The sequence below is a fragment of the Benincasa hispida genome, unplaced genomic scaffold (assembly GCF_009727055.1).
Source record: "Benincasa hispida cultivar B227 unplaced genomic scaffold, ASM972705v1 Contig674, whole genome shotgun sequence".
NCBI classification, from domain to species: domain Eukaryota; kingdom Viridiplantae; phylum Streptophyta; class Magnoliopsida; order Cucurbitales; family Cucurbitaceae; genus Benincasa; species Benincasa hispida.
In genome coordinates this window covers 22,821-42,421 of record NW_024065018.1, presented here as the reverse complement: position 1 = coordinate 42,421, position 19,601 = coordinate 22,821, and the positions used below count along the sequence as shown (strand labels likewise).

The 19,601-nt window shown below is 36.7% G+C and overlaps 1 protein-coding gene across 7 annotated transcripts in view; it reads right to left on the bottom strand.

Moving 5' to 3' along the window:
* LOC120069911 (ABC transporter C family member 2-like) overlaps positions 1–19,601 on the bottom strand; it is a 76,109-nt gene that overhangs the window by 36,066 nt on the left and 20,442 nt on the right. For 6 of the 7 annotated variants that reach the window (XM_039021746.1, XM_039021748.1, XM_039021749.1 and 3 more), the window contains 5 exons: positions 12,560–12,634; positions 11,720–11,827; positions 11,172–11,306; positions 970–1,076; positions 785–878 (listed from right to left, as the gene is read on the bottom strand). In XM_039021746.1, coding sequence (XP_038877674.1) covers positions 785–878; positions 970–1,076; positions 11,172–11,306; positions 11,720–11,827; positions 12,560–12,634 — 519 coding nt within the window. Of the gene's footprint in view, positions 1–784; positions 879–969; positions 1,077–4,162; positions 10,202–11,171; positions 11,307–11,719; positions 11,828–12,559; positions 12,635–19,601 lie in introns of those variants that run through there. The other variant, XM_039021751.1, reaches the window with a different exon arrangement.

Here is a 19,601-nt window from a genome sequence, read left to right as displayed (position 1 = left end):
GTTGGTCACCGAAGGTGGTCCGAAGGTTGGCCGATGTGCTTCCTAGATTAAATTAGGAAAAAAAATGAGGGGGTAACCCATGGGTTTGAACAGTAAATACTATTCAAACTGATGGGAAAAGGATTTAGGAAGACAAGGCTTCCTAAATCCATGCCCCAAACAAGGGTTGGGCTTAGGATGCCTAACCCATCCAATCCCAACCCTTGAAACAAACACCCCCTTAAAGGCTTTTTGGAAGGAATAAAGGAAGAAAGGCATGTTGGAAGATTTTGTTATCACTCCTCCATCTTCATTGAGACTTCGGAGACTCCTTCAAAGAATTGTTTTTAAGCTATAGTTGGTACTCAAATGAAGCCTCATTCCCATTTGCTTTGGTCTATGGCTGTCAAAGCCTTAATTGTTGATTGTTGGTTCGAGAGAAATCAAAGTGTTTCCCTTGTTAATTCCCTTCATTGGCTTGATTGTTTTTGAAGCTGCAAGGATTATCCCTGTGTTTTGGTGTTCTCTAACTAAGTTTTATGTGAATTTTTCTTTTCAAGATTTTGTTTAATTAGGGGGCTTCATTTTCTAATTAATCTTTGTTCTAAAGCATGGTTTTCTTGAGATTGTACTTTTTAAATTTTACAGCTCTTTATTTTGTTTCCTTGTATTTTGAGTGATAATCTCTTTTCATTTTATCAATGAAAAGTTGTGTATTCCTTTCCTAAAAAAAAGAGAAGTAAGGGAGCAATCTTAAATATAAAATATTATACAAAAGATAACATTAGAAACAATTATAACATACCGCCCCAAGATGTGATGCTCGACGAAACCATGCCAACTCGTCATTTCGAATACCTTGTACTTTTGACTGAAAGCTTTCCTCCCAAGCGTAACACCTACCATTTCCAACAGCCATCAAAATTATCAGTTAAGTTTTAGATAATAAAACTAGGAGTATTTTATTCATTATTCTTATATTTTTTATACTTCACTGTGTCCATGGCAGCTAAAATCTCATTCATGAGACCAATTCTCTTGTCTGTACGTTGCAATCCCTCTTTAGACTGTTTTTTTGATTTGTTGATTACAAGTGTCTGTAATCGCAGAACATAATAACATTGACGTTATTTAATCTTGAAGTAGTATAATATCAAGAGATATGCAAAATAATAAAAAAACTAATAGGTTTATGCTAGGTATCCTTTATTTACTTATAATTCCCCAGTGAGAAAATTACAACCTATCAACTATGACCGATTCGAGAGGGTCACAATCTCTCCAACACGAACTTCATAAAAACTACCACATACCATCTAGGATAAATCTAGAAAAGGTGTGCTCTCTTCTCCCTCCTCCCTTCTCTCACTCTCTTCCCCCCTCCCCCCTTTCTTCGATTTGCTGATTACAAGTGTCTGTAATCGCAAGACATAATAACATTGACGTTATTTAATCTTGAAGTAGTATAATATTAGGAAATATGCAAAATAATAATAAAAAAAAATTAATAGGTTTATGGTAGGTATCCTTTATTTACTTATAATTCTCCATTGAGGAAATTACAACCTATCAACTATGACCGATTCGAGTTGGTCACAATCTCTCCACAATAACTTCATAAAAACTACCACACACCATCTAGGATAAATCTGGAAAAGGTTTGCTCTCTTCTCTCTCCTCCCTTTCCTCACTCTCTTCCCCTCTTTCCGTTTATCCCCGTTCTCTCATTTTTTTTTTTTTTTTTTGTTTCAAAAGAAAACAAGCCTCTTCATTATTCAATGAAATGAGAGTAATGTTCAAAGAACAAACCGAGATACAATAGTACAAAGAGCTAAAGGATCAGTGGGTGCATCTAGAGATCTCAACTAGGTTGACAATCTCATAATGACCAAATACAAGAAACAAGCTATCACAAACAATGGACAAAGGAATACAAAAGAAAATACTAATATCCAACAATACAATTCAAAAACATCTTCAATACATCAATAATTCAAAAAAGTAAAATTAAAGCACTCCAGTGTAAGGCACAAGACTTGGATGGAGAGGTCAGCAATAGCTTTGAAAAGAGTACACGACAAGGAAACATTAATCCAAGCAACTTCAACACGAACCGTCCAAATAAGGACAAACCATGAAAGAATCCTTGGTTCACGTTTCCCGAATGAAACTGACAAAAATAGTCCAAAAGACTTGTCAACATTCCCAATTGCACTAACCAAGCAAGCAAGTTCAATGAGTGCTCAAAAGGTTGGACCATTTTCAACTGAGAGCGAATAGGATGCACATTGTTGTTGATCCAGTTGATACTGCTTTAAATTCAAAACCCAAAGCTTTAACCATCCCTTTTATTACTAAAACCAGCAGCAAAATTAACGATTTGATAGCCTTCTTCCCAAAGGCTTAGTTTTACCTGAGGGCTAGTCTTGATCCATTCTCAACAAAACTAAAAACATTCACAACAGCAACCAAGGAACAACTCCCTCTAGTAATTGACATGATCGCCATGAGATCTGGATTAAAACAGAAAAAGGCACTCTGGGTGGACTCTCAGGGGTGAAAGGGTAATTTAGGCATGCATGACTACCACCAGGCCAAGGATGTTACTGGGTATACTCTTACAAACAAAATCAAGAAAGACCCATTTTCCAACTAGGAACTCAAACCACAAGAAATAACAGAGTCAAACATAATGAACCAAATTAATCAAAACCACACGTTTCAGAAATAATCAAAACCACCAACTTCAGAAAACAATCACAAAACTCTTCTAGATATTTTATGAACTACTGAGATTCCAAGTTCCAGCAAAATTAAATTGACTTGTGATGAATAACTCTTCCGGGTTTTTGAAACAAAAATAGAACTTTTCATTGATAAATTGAAAAAAGGCTAATGCTCAAAATACAACGAAACAAAAAAGTAAAATACAAGAACATAGAAAGTTAGAATCAGTAGAAGCACCCAGATATCTCAACTAGGTAGACACATCTATAGCAATCTCTTTCCCAAAAATAATATCTTCATGATCTGAGGCCGAATTTGGAACCAAAATTTCTGGTTCTTCACTGCTCACACTTGCCGGAGAGTCGTCATCGAATTCTTCTCTATCTCATGACTTTTTGGACTTGAAATGGATAGAACTTCCCTTGTTAGATTGAATTTTCCATTCGGAATTGGAATAATTGTTTTAGTGACAGCATGGTTGGAGCAAGAAATCTCGGGTTGTTTCCTAATTAGTGCTGGAACTTGGGCAAGAATGCAACAAACTTCAATTATATCAGGATTAAAATCGGCATCCTTTGAAAAAAATGAAGCCCCACATTTACGAGAATAAATTTTTTTTATAAGAAGGCATGTAGGTAGGCCTTTTTAATTCTTGAAGAGGAGTTTTAAAGACTGGGGAATCAGACTTTTCCACTTCCTCCACCGAATTTTTAAAGCTATTGGCCACCAAATTAAATGTTGAAGATAAATTAACTCCTTTGGTACCTAGAGACAAAGTAGGCTGCAATAATTGATCATTAATAACATTAGAGAGATGCATTTTCCAATAAAACCTTTGGGGTGCCTTCTTTTGAATTAAAAGCTGTCTTGGAAACCTGAACCGAACTAATAACAGGAGAGAGAAAAACGTCAGCACCTTCAACAAGTAACTTTCATCTTCCACAGAGGCTGATTATTCAAATCTCTCTTCTAAATTCCAGGAGACCTTAACAACTTTTCCTTTATCAGTGAATGGTTCCTTGGGAGCATCAATTGGGGAATAAATAGGATAGAGAATAGCATGATTGACCTGATTTAATTCAGCCACAACAGCTTCAGACTATTCGAAATCCTCTTCAATAATTATGGCATCCCACCTCATTCATTTTTTTTTTCTCATGGAAAGACTTGTCCTTCCCCTTGTCCATTTGGAATGTTATTCCTTGTAATTTGTATTTATCCTTTTTAGTATTATTCTTTCCACATGTCCATTTTTATCATTATGGGTCTTTTCCATATTTGGCAAACATTGTTGTATACATAAGGGAGATTCTCCCTTGTAAAATGAAGGTAGAAAAACATTGAGAAAAATCAGAATTTCAACATAGTATCAAAGCCATCTCTCTAAATCATTTTCATAGGTTTTACGTCCAAAACCCTAGCAAAGAAAAACAAAATATTGAAAATTCAAACTTACCAATTTGTTTGAAGCTGTGCGTCACAAAACCCACCATCCACAACTTGGAGCTTCACGTCCGAAGCGAATCCGTGCTCCATCATTCACGACGGCTGAATCTCGTTCTTCGAGTATCGATCTAGTCCGAAGCAACCCCAGCCGAAACGTGTTCTTTGATCGAGTATCGTGTTGTCGTGGGTTTGTTCGATCTAATCCATGTGTGTTGTCGAGTATTGAAGCATCGTTAAGGGTTTTGGTTTTGTTATTGAGTATTGTGTTATCAAGTATCGTGTTATCGAGTATCGAGTTTGTGGTATCGAGTATCGAGTTTTGCTATTTGTAATCGAGTTTGAAGTCGTAGGTCGCCAGTCTTTGTGGGTTTGTGATTTAATCGTGGGAGTATTCTATCAATCGGGTCGGGTCAAAATTCAACCAGGTTTGAGAATTTTTTTTTTAAGAATTCGGGTATGGGGGTGTGTTTTTTCCTTTTTCCCTATCAATTTTTATGGCATCAGTAAATTCTAACAATACAGAAGGGATCATACTCCCAATTACTAATCACAAATTAAATGGAACAAATTATCTCCATTGGTCACAATCTGTTATGATGTTTATATGTGAAAAAAGAAAGGAAGATTATCTGTCAAGCAAAACTCCTATCCCAGACCCAGCTGATAAAAAATACAAGACATGGAAAGCGAAAAATAATATGGTTGTCATGGCTAATCAACTCCACGACGACAGAGATTGGTGAAGGATTTCTACTCTTCTCAACTGCAAACGAAATCTGGGAAGCAGCTGGTGAAACTTATTCTGACCAAGAAAATATAGTGGAGTCATTTGAAATTGAAGGCAAAATTCACGAGCTACGGCAAGGGGATATACAAGTCAAGTACTATTTCACTCAACTGTCTCGTCTTTAGCAGCAACTTGATGTATTTTGAAAGCCACAAATGGGACTGCACTACAGATGGAGCTACATTAAAAAAGATAGTTAATAAGAAACGAGGGTTCAAATTTCTCCTTGGCCTTAATAAAGAACTAGATGAGGTACATGATAGAATCTTAGCCATTAAACCATTACCTAACATCAGAGAAGTTGCAAAAGTAAGAAGACAAGAAAGTAGGAAGAAACTAATGTTAGGAGTGACTGCAAGCTCTGAATCTGAAGGATCGGCTTTAATTGCTCGAAACCTTGGTAATGAGGTATATATAAATACTCATGATAATCGTTACAATCGAAACCAGAACTACACAGGAACTGAGAATCGGCAACGAAAACCAAGACCATGGTGTGAACATTGTAAAAAACTAGGACACACTAAAGAAGTGTGTTGGAATATTCATAGTAAACCTCCAGATTGGAAGCCAAACAAAGGTGCAGAAGACGAACGTGGAAAGACCTACCAAGCAAGTACAACATCTGAAGGTAACTTCAACTCTGAACATAATGTGTTTACTAAGGAGCAGTTGGACCTTCTCCAAAAACTATTTGGTCAACCAAAATCTACTCGAAAAACATCAGAAACCAGTGTAGCAACAGTGGCACAATTAGGTAAGTTCCTTTGGGCTCTTAATGCAACCAAAGAAAATTGTAGTATTTGGATTATTGATTCGGGAGCATTAGATCATATGACAGGTGATATCTCACTTTTAACTAACTATACCAACTGTAATCGTCAAATTACTGTAAAGATTGCTGATGGTACCTATTCTAAAGTAATAGGAACTGACAATGTCTTTGTATCTAAAGATCTTGTGTTAGAAAATGTGTTGTATGTCCCAAATCTTAGATGCAATCTCCTTTCCATAAGCAAACTCTTATGAAAAATTGCAGTGCAACTTTCTACTCAAATAATTGCATATTTCAGGATTTGAATTCGGGGAAGATGATTGACAATGCTAAGGAAACCTTGGGTCTCTACATACTAAATGCTCTTAAGCCTCAAGTCAAGGAGTTAGGTCTTAGCAAATCTATTTTTGTTATTTCTTAAGAAAATTATGATAGTACATCTACTTTTGTTGCTTCTAATGACAATTATGATAGTACATCAACTTTTGTTGCTTCTAAAGACAATTATGCTAGTACAATAATGCTATGGCATAATCGTTTAGGACATCCCAATTTTTTATATTTGAAACATATTTTTCCAGATATTTTTAATAAAAGTTCTCAGGTTTTTCAATGTGAGTCTTGTGAAATGGAAAAGTTTGCTCGATCCTCGTATCCGGTAAGCACATATAAACCCTCTTATCCTTTTTCTATGATGTATAGTGATGTTTGCGGACCTAGTAGAGCTCGGAATGTAACAGGAGCTAAATGGTTTGTTTCCTTTATCGATGATCACACTAGACTTACTTGGGTGTTTTTAATGAAAGAAAAATTTGAAGTCACTACCATATTCCAAAACATGTTTGCCATGATTCTCAATCTCTTTAACACTGAAATCCAAATCCTTCACATTGATAATGCTAAAGATTATTTTAACACTTCCTTAAAAAAACTTCTAAAAGAAAAAGGTATTGCCCACTTAAGTATATGTCCTAACACTGCCCAACAAAATGGAATTGAGGAGAGAAAAAAACAGACATCTCTTAGAAGTTTCTAGAACTTTAATGCTTCACGCAAACACCCCCATCGTTTTTGGGGAGAAGTTGTTCTAACAGCCACCTACCTTATTAATAGAATGCCCTCTCGGGTATGAGGCTTTAAAACTCCCTTACAAAAACTTAAGGAAGTATTTCCACATGATAGATTATTTTCTCAAGTTCCTTTAAAAATATTTGGTTGTACAATCTTAGTTAAAGATCATAAACCCAATAGAAGTAAATTAGATCCTAAGGAAATCAAATGCATCTTTCTCGATTATGCTCCAAGCCGAAAAGGATAGAAATGCTATTCACCAACCACTAAAATGTTCTATACCTCCATGGATGTAACCTTCTTTGAAACTCAACCTTACTTTCAAAAGCAAGGCACCACGAATCTTCCACTCTCCTTGAAAACGAAATTCTTCTTGAAAACGAAGGAAACCAAAAACTAGATCTCGTTGAAGGGAGTGCTCCTTGTGCTCCTTGTGTACATGAAACTGATGTTTCCAATCAAAACTCACTTGATGGTAGAAAAGATCCTATTGTCTATACTAGAAGAAAAAACACCCTTGGACATGAACCAATACTCAATCAAAACCCAACCGAAATGCAGGAAAATCATGTCTACAACTCCACAACGGAAACACTCATTGAAGACATTGATCTTCCGGTTGCAAAACGGAAAGGGGTAAGAACTTGTACGATGCATCTCATCCAAAACTACCTATCCTACAAAAATCTCTCCCCCCAAGTTCAAAGCATTCACAACTACACTATCCAAAATACACATTCCGAACAATGTCTATGAAGCCCTCAAAGACATCAATTGGAAGCAAGTTGTATTAGACGAAATAAAGGCCTTGGAAAAGAACAACACAAGGGAAATAACAGACCTACCTCTAAGACTTGGCACTTTTAGACTTGGCAACACATGGGAAATAACAGGTTCCCCCGGGGGAATGTGCAACAACTTCTAGTTGGAACAAGCTTTAATAAACCCATCTGTTTACTTTGGCTTAATGCGGTTAAGGCTTTATTGGCAGAATTATGGTTTGAGAGAAACTAGAGGGTGCTTAACGATAAGTCGTTTGGTTGCCAAAATTGCTTTGAATTTGCCCGTCATCTTGCTTCTTCTTGGTGCATCCTCTCCAAACATTTTAATAGCTACAACATCCTGGATTTCAACCTCAACTGGTGAGCATTTATTCTCCCCTCCTAATTGCGGTTCTTAGCTCCATCAGCTACTTTTTTTTTCTTGTTTTCTGCTTTCATTCTCCCTTGGTTCTATTCACTTTGTAGTTCTCTCTTATACCGGCCGCTTGTTTGGTCTAGTTAGGCTGTTTGTATTGTGTTTGGCTGTGTTTCAGCCGCTTCTATTTTCCTGTTAGCGTATGTTTGTCTGTTTTTTGGATATGATGAGGGCGCTATAGGGTGTCAACCTAGTTGAGATGTCCAGGTGCGCTTGCCAATCTTTACACCTATTGCTCATTGTATAATTCTCTTGTACTTTGAGTTTTGTCTCACCATTTATTTAATATAAAAGTGGTATTCTTTTCAACCAAAGGAAATATATTCTTGACCTACTGAATGAGACAGGTTTACTTGGTTGCAAAATAGCAGAAACTTCTATCTAGCAAAATTTAAAATTGGTAGTTGCAACAGAAAAAGAGGTAAAAGAAACCAAGAAGTACCAAAGACTTGTGGGGAAACTCATATACCTCTCTTATACACGTCCTGACATCACTTTTGCAGTTAGTGTGGTGAGTCAATTCATGCATGCTCCTGGGTTAGTTCACTTTGAAGTAGTTTATTGAATCTTGAGATATTTGAAAGGTACTCCAGGAAAATGTATACTATGTAAGAAGCACAATCACCTACATGTCGATGTTTACACTGATGTTGATTGGGCAGGCAGTATGAATGATAAAAGATCCACTTCGGGTTATTGCTCTTTTGTTGGAGGAAATCTAGTTACTTGGAGAAGTAAAAAACAAAGTGTGGTTGCAAAAAGTAATGCTGAAGCAAAATTTAGGGTGTTAGCTCATGGTATTTGTGAGGGTATATGGATAAAAAGATTATTGGAAGAATTGAAATTCTCTCAGACAATGTCCATACGCATTTATTGTGATAACAAGTCAGCAATTTCCATCGCCCATAATCCAGTCCTTCATGATAGGACGAAACATATTGAGGTTGATAAATACTTCATAAAGGAGAAGATTGATAATGGAATAATATGCATTCCATTTCTTCCGCCAGCGAAGCAAGTTGCAAATGTATTAACTAAAGGTCTTCCAAAGTGGCAATTCAATAAGTTGATTGACAGGTTGGCCATGAATGATATCTTCAAACCAGCTTGAGGTGGAGTGTTGATTAGTTTCTTTGTTGTGAAATTCTTTATTGTATTTATTGTTTTAGATTTGCTGTATTTTATTTGCTTACTTTTATTCTTTCCTTATTTGTAATTGGGTGTCGGAAGAAATGCCGGTTCAACGGAGCATGTTGAAGATCTTTGAAACACTCAGTCAGCCAAAAGATGATGGGGTCTTTTATGGTTACGAAGAAGGATCCATTTTTAGTGGTCTTTGTGATTTTTGTCCGATCAAAACCAAATCTGTGGTCTATGGTGAATACTTTCCTCTCTATCTGAAAAGATTTGGGGGTAGTAGCCGGCATATTGCTTGGTGTATGGATTCATGGTCCAAAAGAAGGGTAGAGAGGGCAGATGTGTTGTGAGCGCAGGGGCAAGGGAAATCATCGTGCTCCAAACCATCCCCTAAAAATTACAAACATGTCACGGCTAGTATTCCTAATGACATTCCCACTATTTTTCCTAGAATAGTACTCCATATATAACCACAAACCTAACAAAGGAAGTTATAACTCCCTAACACAAAACACAGAATTCAAATATAATAACTGCTATTCAAATATAAGTGCTAAAACAACTACTTATCCTTGCCCTTATCCTTCTTGCCCCTTCTAGCATATACATTTACAATTGGAGGTTTAACAGTTTAGCATCAGGAAACACCTGAACTTTTATATATCAATGCAGTCACATGAAGTTACGGTCCCTTTTCAAATTCACGGTGGCAAAGTTGAGATTCTGAGATCTGAAAAATAACACACGAAATAGTTGCAAAACTGTATTATTTGAAATTGAACAATGACTTTTAATATTTGGATTTTGATGGTAAGTGGAGACAAGTTGGGAATTTTCATCTGAAAATTGGAAATTGGTCTCAAGAAGAGCATTCTGAAGCTAATTGAAGGTTATGATGGTTGGATTTCTTTTAAGAATCATCCTTTACCTTATTGGAAAAGATCTTGCTTTGAAGCTATTGGCCAACATTTTGGAGGATTGGTTTGCATTTCTTCCAATACCCTCAATTTCATTGACTATTATACTGCTAAAATTGAAATTAAGAGGAATCTTTGTGGTTTTATTCCAGCTGAAGTTTAGATTTTTTATGCTAAATTTGGAAATTTTTCACTTCGCTTTGGTGAGATATCTTCATTAGATCCTCCAGATATTATTCAAGATAATTTATCTGCTTTTCATTTTTCAAATCATGTGGATTTAAAAAGGATAAATCAAGCTATGTTCAATGAAGGGTTTAATTTTCTATATGAGAAGGAAGTTTTATAAGGATGACGTCTGTTTATCTCCTATTCCAGAAATTCAGCACAATGATCGGTTGATAAGTCCTGAAGATTTAAATTTTTTACAGCCTGCTGATTTGATTTCCATTGATCCAGCTGCTACTATTAACGAGTTTGTTGCTTCAAATGAGGTTGTTGATAATTTACCAGCTAAGTAGCCATTGTCAGATAAGCAGTCTCAATTTCACACAAGGAACCTTCGATCGACAGCAAGCATATGGTTGTGGTTTTGGGACATGCAACTTTTAAGTGTTTGGGTTTGGGCCTCTGCATCCCTTTCCTGACTAGAATTAACAGTGGAATTCCCAGTCATGAGGTCCAAAGTTAATCTTGGAGATCTGATACCAAACTTGATGAAGACAAGTTGGAGACGGGAACTTTTGACAAAATGAACTAACTTTCATTAACCAGTTGGCCAGCTTTATATAATGATGAACTAAAAAATGAAACGAACTTCTATACAGTTAAATAGTTACCATACAGTAACTTTAAAACTGGCACCTATAAAAAGAAATAAAACAGGGGAACACAAATAAAAACAGGGGAGCACAGTCCTCGTAAAACCCGAACAGAAACTACATCACGATTCATTGAATATTTGTTAGTTGGGCATCTCTTAGTTGCAACACTAGTATAAATAACAATATGTAAATTGTAAAAGGCAGATCATTGTCATCAGCTTGCTAATGATTCCAATGTCTAAACCGCAACCTCCAATTCTATGCTCCCTTTAGAAACTAATTTCAAATTAAAAAAATTGTTAAATTCATACCTGTAAAGGAAATAGAAGAAATAGCAGCAATGCCCCAAAAAGTGAAAAAAGTCCCAACTGCTGGTAAAGAAGAACCAGTGCAATTGTAATACGGAAGGGAGCTGACCATAATGTGTGAAGTGACTGGGCTATCTCCTGGATATCGAGACCAAAGAAGCAAGACAAAAAATAAACGTACTGTAAGTTTTAGAATTAAAATTTAATAAGAAAATAATTATCTTTTGATGGCTAGGGTTTCTGTCCCTACTGTAGGTTTCTGTCCCTACTGTAAGTTTTCGAATATTTTGTTCATATTTTACAACTTAAGATTCATCCAAATAAATACAAGAGAAACTTTAGAAGAAAAAAAAATTCTTATATCATAGAGGACAAATTAATGGAAAACTGGGTTATCAAGTGGGTTATCAAATGGAAAACTTTCATTAGCAAATTTTTAAACGAAGGAAAACTGGGTTATCAAGTGCATGGCAATGGCATTGATGTTCTTTTTATGCATTTTCTTGATATTAGGCACAATTATCAAAGAAAATATGAAACTTAAAATGTGCCTGAAGTGACGCAGTATCGGTAGTTATCAAGTTGATTATCTTTCCAGTTGCAAACATCTTGCGGGCCTCATGAGTTAACCTCAAAGATTTGTGAAAAACAGAAGCAACCTAAGAATGGATAAATAAACGAGCAACCTGTATCAGGATAAATACCACGGAGACAAGGTGCTGCCTTGACAAAGGAAGGAGCTACAAAAGAAATTTCTGTATAGCATCAAAGAATAGAGTAATTAAAAAAGAATTTGTATGAAGCACCCCAACTGGAGACTGTAAAATGAGGAAGATCGCAAAAACACCAAACGAATTTAGGAAAAGAAAATGCTAAACACTGTCCAGCTAGCTTATGGTGGATTAAGATTTAAGAAATGATCGATATAACTAAGATAATAGAAATAACCCATTTTAATGAAGTGAAGAAATGAACTTAAGCTTCCTATGTTACAAATTGAGACAGAAATTGAAGTTACAATAATGTGGTAGAGACAAGTTGGTGAGAGAATTCTAAAGATATTAACCTTCAATCTAATTTATGAAAGGGGCTAGCTCTTAAATACTAACCAACCCAAGTAGAAACACAAAACAGCCCCTAATGAGGTCCAACTAAGTTACCACACGGTACCTAAAAAACTAAAACTTAAAATCAAAAATAAAATTGAAACAAAGGACACGAAACGAAGGACAAAAACAGGGGGGAAACATAGTACACCCACCAGCTATAAAGAAAGCCTCAAACTACATCATAATGTCAGAAGAAAATAATAGACACATGCAAGACATTGAGAATGAAGGATTTGTACAAATCAACTTAATTAACAAAAAGAAGTAAAGGGTAAAAATTACCAAGGTTGACCTCAATCGAAACCCAACACGCATCACATTTTGAAAATATTGTGCATCACATAACACCCCGAGGAGCTGTAAAGCAAAAGCCCATTAGATAAAACATACATAAGGAGGTCAAGCAATTCATGCGCAGAAAAGAGCATATTGAAGGCATACCACGGTTAAAAAACTACGAGTAATAACATAAATCTAACAAGAAAATTAAAAATTTCTAAAGCATTTACGAGTATACATGAAAACACTTATGTGAAAAGAGGCTAAAGCTCAAAGTACAATGAGGAGAAAAAAAAAGTAAGATAAAACAAATACAACTAAAAATAGCCAAAAGATGGACTTGTCCAGAAAATTAAAGCAAATACAATCAAATACGACCCAGGATGGAACAAATTGGCTCTTTGAACAAAAATTCCAATCACCACTGAAACTGAAGCTCTGAGAACAAGCAACCATGTGACAAGGACAACTATTAGGAGAGAGCCAGCTTCAACTTCTACTAAATTGGTAATAACCAACAATCAACGAAACTAGAGCCACAATAGAGGAACAAACCGACTAGAATAATTGGAGAACCATAATGCCTTTAGGACCAGACGAATCCAAATAGAAAAAGGCCGCCAAGAACTTGGAGGGGCAAACAAAATCAGAAAAATCCAACCTCCAACTATGACAACTTGATGACAAAACCATCCTAAATTCTGAAGCCTCCAAGAACCAACTTCTTGAAATTGATCAAGCGAAGAAAACAAGAACAGCAAGGAGATCTGGCTCATTTTTCCTTCCTTTCTTTCCCATACTGTAGGAAATCAAGCTAAATGTAGGAAATCAAGCTAATTATGCATTTGTAAATTAGAGAATTAATTTAGATTATTTCCTTATACCTTGTAAAGAGTCAGTTTTTCTCAATAAAGAGTCAGTCTTTCCAATGTGAAATTTGTCAACTCTCCAAACATATACGTGCTCATTTCTCACCTCATACTTACTGCCCATCTCAACCATTCTCTCTCATCCATAGAGACATCTGGGGACCTTCAAAGCTAAAAAATATCAATGGGGCATGTTGGTTTCTTCTTTTTGTTGATGATCACACGTGTTTAAGTTGGACATTTCTGATGAAAGAGAAATCTGAGACTAGCCAACTATTCATAGTATTTTCATAAAATGATCCAAATCCAGTTTCAAACCAATATCAAAATCCTTAAAACTGTCAATGCTCATGATTTTTTAGACTTACTCCTGGCCCCTATCTTCAATCTCATGGTATAGTTCACCAAAGTTCTTGTGTCGACACACCACAACAAAATGGTGTTGTTCAATGCAAGAATCGCCACCTCCTTGATGTAGCCTGATCCATATTGCTTACTTCTCATGTTCCAAAAATTTTTTGGGTGAAGTTGTCCTAACTGCTACCTATCTCATAAATTGATTGCCCTCTCACATCCTAGAATTTGACACAAGTCTACTTAAACTATACCCTACCTCCCACCTCGTATCTCCTCTACTACTGCATTTGTTCATATACATTCCCACCGTCGTTGTAAACTTGATGCAAGATCTATGAAGTGCATCTTCCTAAGGTACTCTCCAAACAAGAAAGGGTACAAATGTTATCATCCTCCAACTCACAAATTCTTTCACATCATGGATGTCACATTTTTTGAAAAACAGTCATATTTTCCCAATTCTGCGATTCAGGGAGAGCGTTCTAATCTTGAATCACAAAATTGGGACTGTATTCCTGACTTTCCTCTAATCTCATCTTCTGAAAATACTCACGTGCCTTCCTCTGACAAATTTGTCTGAAAATGCTCATGTGCCTTCTTCTGAGCAAACTCCTTTTGAAAATGCTCACATGCCCTCTTCTAAGCCTGAACTTGGCTCACTGCAAGTATACTCATGAAGAACGAGGGAACTTGAGAGAAATAAAGTACAATCTACACAAATTCAGAGCCAAGATCTAAACCAAAATCCTAGTGTCTCTGAAATAGTACACGAGATTTTAGAAGAAGACATGGACAGACCTATTGCTCTAAGAAAAGGTGTTCGCTCATGTACTTGACATCCTATACAGTACCACTTATCTTATACTAATTTGTCACCACTTTTTAGAGCATTTGTGATGTCACTAGATCAGGTAAAAATTCCAAAAACTGTACAGGAAGCTTTACAGAAACCTGAATGGAAAGCAGCTACTCTAGAGGAATTGCAAGCCCTTGAGAAAAACGGAACATGGGTTCTTACAGATTTGCCCCCGGTAAATGCATAGTTGGATTTAAATGGGTTTTTTCAACCAAACATAAACTGGATGGCAGTATAGAGAGATTCAAAGCTCGCCTTGTGGCCAAAGGATTCACCCAAGCTTATGGGATTGACTATCAGGAAACCTTTGTACCAGTCGCCAAGTTAAATACTATCCGAGTACTCCTTTCTATTGCTGCCAATTTAGATTGGCCATTATTTCAACTTGATATAAAGAATGCATTTTTAAATGGTGACCTAATAGAGGAAGTGTACATGAATATACCCCCAAGATTTGAGGACAAATATACTAGAGGAAAGGTATGTAAACTCAAGAAGTCCCTTTATGGGCTGAAACAGTCACCTCGAGTCTGGTTTGAAGAGTTTACCACTGTATTGAAGCAAGATGGCTATACTCAGTGTCAATCTGATAATACTCGATTCATCAAACATTTCTCCCCAGTTAAGATCACCGTGTTAATAGTATAAGTTGATGATATAATTCTTACAGGAAATGTTTTTGATGAAATAACTCGACTGAAGCCACTCCTGTCAAAGACATTTGAGATCAAAGACTTGGGATATTTAAGGTTCTTCCTAGGGATGGAGGTAGCAAGATCAAGCAAAGGAATTTTTGTTACCCAACGAAAATACACTTTAGACCTCTTAAAGGAGACTGGAATGAGCGGATGCAAACCTGCTGATACACCAATAGATGCAAATTCAAAACTTGGAATTAATCCCGAAGACGAATCAGTTGATCGCGACAGGTATCAACCGCTGGTGGGAAAATTGATATACTTGACTCACACCCGACCAGAGATTAGCTTTGCAGTTACTGTGGTAAGTCAATTTCTGAACAAACCTACTAAGAAACATATAGAAGTTGTGTATAGAATATTGAAATATCTCAAACACAATCCTGGAAAAGGCCTTATGTTCAGAAAAACCATGCTGATTGGGCTGGATGCTCTATTGATCCTAAGTCAACATCGAGATATTGCTCCTATGTATGGGAAAACTTAGTAACTTGGCGCAGCAAGAAACAACAAGTAGTGGCTCGAAGTAGTGCTGAAGCTGAATTTCAATCATTAGCCTATGGAATTTGTGAAGGAATTTGGCTAAAACGCCTTCTCACTAAACTTCAAATTAAGACTGAAGGTACTATAGAAGTATTGTGCGATAATCAATCTGCCATAGCCATTGCAAGAAATCCAATACATTATGATAAAATGAAGCATGTCGAGATAGATCGTCATTTTATCAATGAAAAGATTGAGACAAATACTATCAACTTGAGATATGTGTCGTCCCAACAACAAGTCACCGACATATTAACTAAGGCTTTGCATCGAACAAACCTTGGTAGACTAATTTACAATCTTGGAATGGCTAGCATATACCATTCAACTTGAGGGGGAGTGTAGGAAATCAAGCTAATTATGCATTTGTAAATTAGAGAATTAATTTAGATTATTTCCTTATACCTTGAAATTATATTCTTTCCTTATAGGTGTAGATTGACGGCTTAATTTCAGCACATTAATTGATAATCCTCTTGTATATATTGAGTCTTTCTCAATCACTCAAATATAAGAACATATCTTTTTTTTTATACCTAGCTTCACATACTTGTAACACCCAGACCCTTGCAGGATTCCTTAGGTTGAGAGAAGAACTCGCAATTAAAGCTTTGAAAAAGAAAAAGTTTAGCTAAGTCCCTAAACTATGCCTTGGAGTTAAGAATACTTGATGGGAACCCAAGCTGGAAATTTGGAGGGTAGAATTTTGGCTAAGTGTCTGAACTATGTTTTAGAGGAAGCATTGGCAGAAAAATTTCTAAGTGTTGGGACCATTTGGTTAGAAGTGAATAAGCGTTGGTCTAGAAGAGAAGAGGAAAAGAAAAGTTTGATCAAGTATTGGGAGAAAAAGGTTGGGAATCAAGAATTAGAAACATAATAGGTTGAAGTCAGAATTTTGACTAAGTGTTCAAACTATGTTTTGGGCCTGGAAAACCTTAAGGGCATGAGTTGGCCTAAAAGGAGCAAAATTTAGCTAAGTATTGGAACGGAAGGTTGGAAGTATAGTTGAGCATTTAGGAGGGATAAATGTGCCTAAACACTTAGGAGGAAATGGAGCCATGCGTATGAACCTTGAGAGGAGAAGTTTGAACTCATAGCATGGTCTGAAAATTGGCTAAGTGTTAGAGGCAGGAGTTGGACGCATAGTTTAGTCCATAGGGGGAAGAATTGGTTAAGTGTTGGAAAACCATGCGTTGAACTTTGCACAACCAAAGTGAGGAAATAGGGTTGGACGCATAGTATAAGGATGGTGAACGCATGGTGTGTTCAGGTTGGAAATTTGGCTAAGTGTTGGAAGAGAGAGTTTGACGCATAGCCACTAGAGATGTGGAAATGTGACTAAGTGTTTAGACTATGCTTTGGAGGGAGTTGACAAACTTAGGAGAACCTCCAAGTGGTAAAATTTGGCATGCAAAAGTTGGGAGGAAAAAGTGGAACGCATGGTATATTTAGTGGTAATCAAGTGTTGGACAGCTCGTTGTACACACCCCCTAGTAGGGGCATGTTGGACGCCTAGAGGATGGAAAATGGAGTGGTTGGACGCATGCCTCGAGAAATGGACACATTTGGATGCATGATGGGTGAACAATTATGTTATGCATACACTAGTTGGACCAAATTTCTAAGGAGATGGAGGCTAACTCGGAGGTGGACATCGTAGGAAATTAAGTGGCAGCATGACGTGAATTTGACTAAATGTCAAAGCATGAGATGGACGCCCAAGGTACCATGAGGAGCATGCAAAGTGTTGGAGTGACACTTCAGAGGGTAGCATGCGTTGGCCTAGGGGAAGTGAAGACACGTAAGCTTTTCATGCAAGTAGGAGGTGTCAAAGGCTATGCGTTGGCTCAACATGAAGAAGACACTTGGATTTTCATGCAAAATGAGGTTTCGTGCGTTGGGCACTTGGAAGGGATGATGAGGACGGTTTGTTAAGGCTTATAGATACCCCAAGGGAGCCTTATTTCCCATCACAACTCAAAGCTCTCCAAAAGAGGACTCAAAAGAAGGAGTGTTGAAGAGAATTAGGGTTCTGGGGGTAGGACATGCATTGGAATGGACCAACCATGCGTCCATAGGGAGGTATGGGCATCCAACTGAGTCTGAGATGAGTTGAGAAGGTAGCCCATGCGTCCAACCTGCCTGGGGAAGCAACCATGCATCCAACTGGTGTTGAGGAAGGCTACCATGCGTCCACAGCTGTCCTGAGTTGATCTGAAGCCTGTTTTCATATCCATTGGAGTTGGTAAGCTAAGTTTAGGGCCAAGAAGGTGTTCTAAGGTTGTTCTAGCCCTAAATATGAGATTCTAAGTTAAAATTGGACTAGTGCAGGCCTGGGATTCCCGAAGGAGACAAAAAGTGAGAACGCTTGGAAAAAAAAGGGGGGAAATACTACTGACAAACTGTGATTGACTATTTTGAGAAAAGCTTTAGAAATTATGTTTTTATGCTTTGAGTTGTTTTAAACTCTAGTTTGAATGTTCATGTGTTGCTAAAAGTTAAGGTTTTTAAAAGTGATTTCAAAACTATTAGATCTAGAACCAAGCCGAGAGCTCTACGTGCATGTATGACAGGTGCTATGCATTGAGTTGGTTCCGCATTAGCAAAGATTGAGTGTGTTGAGTTGGTTCCACCTCAGTGCTTGAGAGTATTGAGTTGGTATACTCCAAGAAAACTAGGGTACAGGTTTGATTATGATTTATTATGCGCTCAGTAAATTTATTGAAATGCTTTGCTATATAGTTTTGTGTAGTTTTAATTAAAAAGTTTGTTTATAAAATGTAACTCACTGGGCTTCCCAGCTCATATTTTCCCTCAGGTAGCAGAAGATGAGGAGTTCCAAGGTGCTGCTGAGGTCAAGGTCTGCCACACTACAACCACACTTCTGAACTTAAGCTGCTTTATGAGTTTCTGTAATTAAGGATCTGTAATTACTAAGTTGAGTTGAGAATTGCGTAAACCTTGTACTGGTTGTAATAAAATAAGTTTAGCCAAGAGTTGTTTATTTTTCCTTGGCTGTGGGTTTACTAAGAAAAAGAGTTAAGAATGGGCAACAGGTATCACAAAAGCCATCCTCACACCTCCTTCAAAGTTGAGAGGTGAGCTCAGGAGGGGGTGTGAACTCTGAAGGAGGCGTGACAATACTCACCAAACCAAGACTTCAAAGCTTCTTTAAAATTCTGAGATTTAAATAAATGACAAAACCTCCCCACCGTCCAGCTTCTAATAACAGAGAGCATTAAAGAATAAAGGGCATTAAAAAAGAGATAATAGTATAATGCTAAATATCAGGGTAAATTTGAAATTGAATTGAATTATTCCTCTTTCTTACTTTTCAATGATACAAAGGTTTGTCTTAAATAGAAGAAAGAACCAAAACATAAAAGGAAAGAATCCTACCATAATGACCACATTCTAATTGCATCTCATATAATAAAATAAATATCAAAGCATAAACCAACAAGTATTATTGATAAACCAAGTTACACAAGGTTAAACTACCACCATGTGAAAGATTGAAACATTTCCACCAATCAAGTTTCTTTGGTCCTTGTAATTAATTCCTTCAAATTCGGTATTAAATGACCATATTGAAAAATAGTCTTCAGCCCTAATATGGTCCAAAGTTTCCTTCAAACGTTTCAGCTTCCTGCATTGAAGCATTACGGACATCCAAGCTTCAACGGTTGATATAAAGAATTCATCTTCTTTTTTTGTTTTTG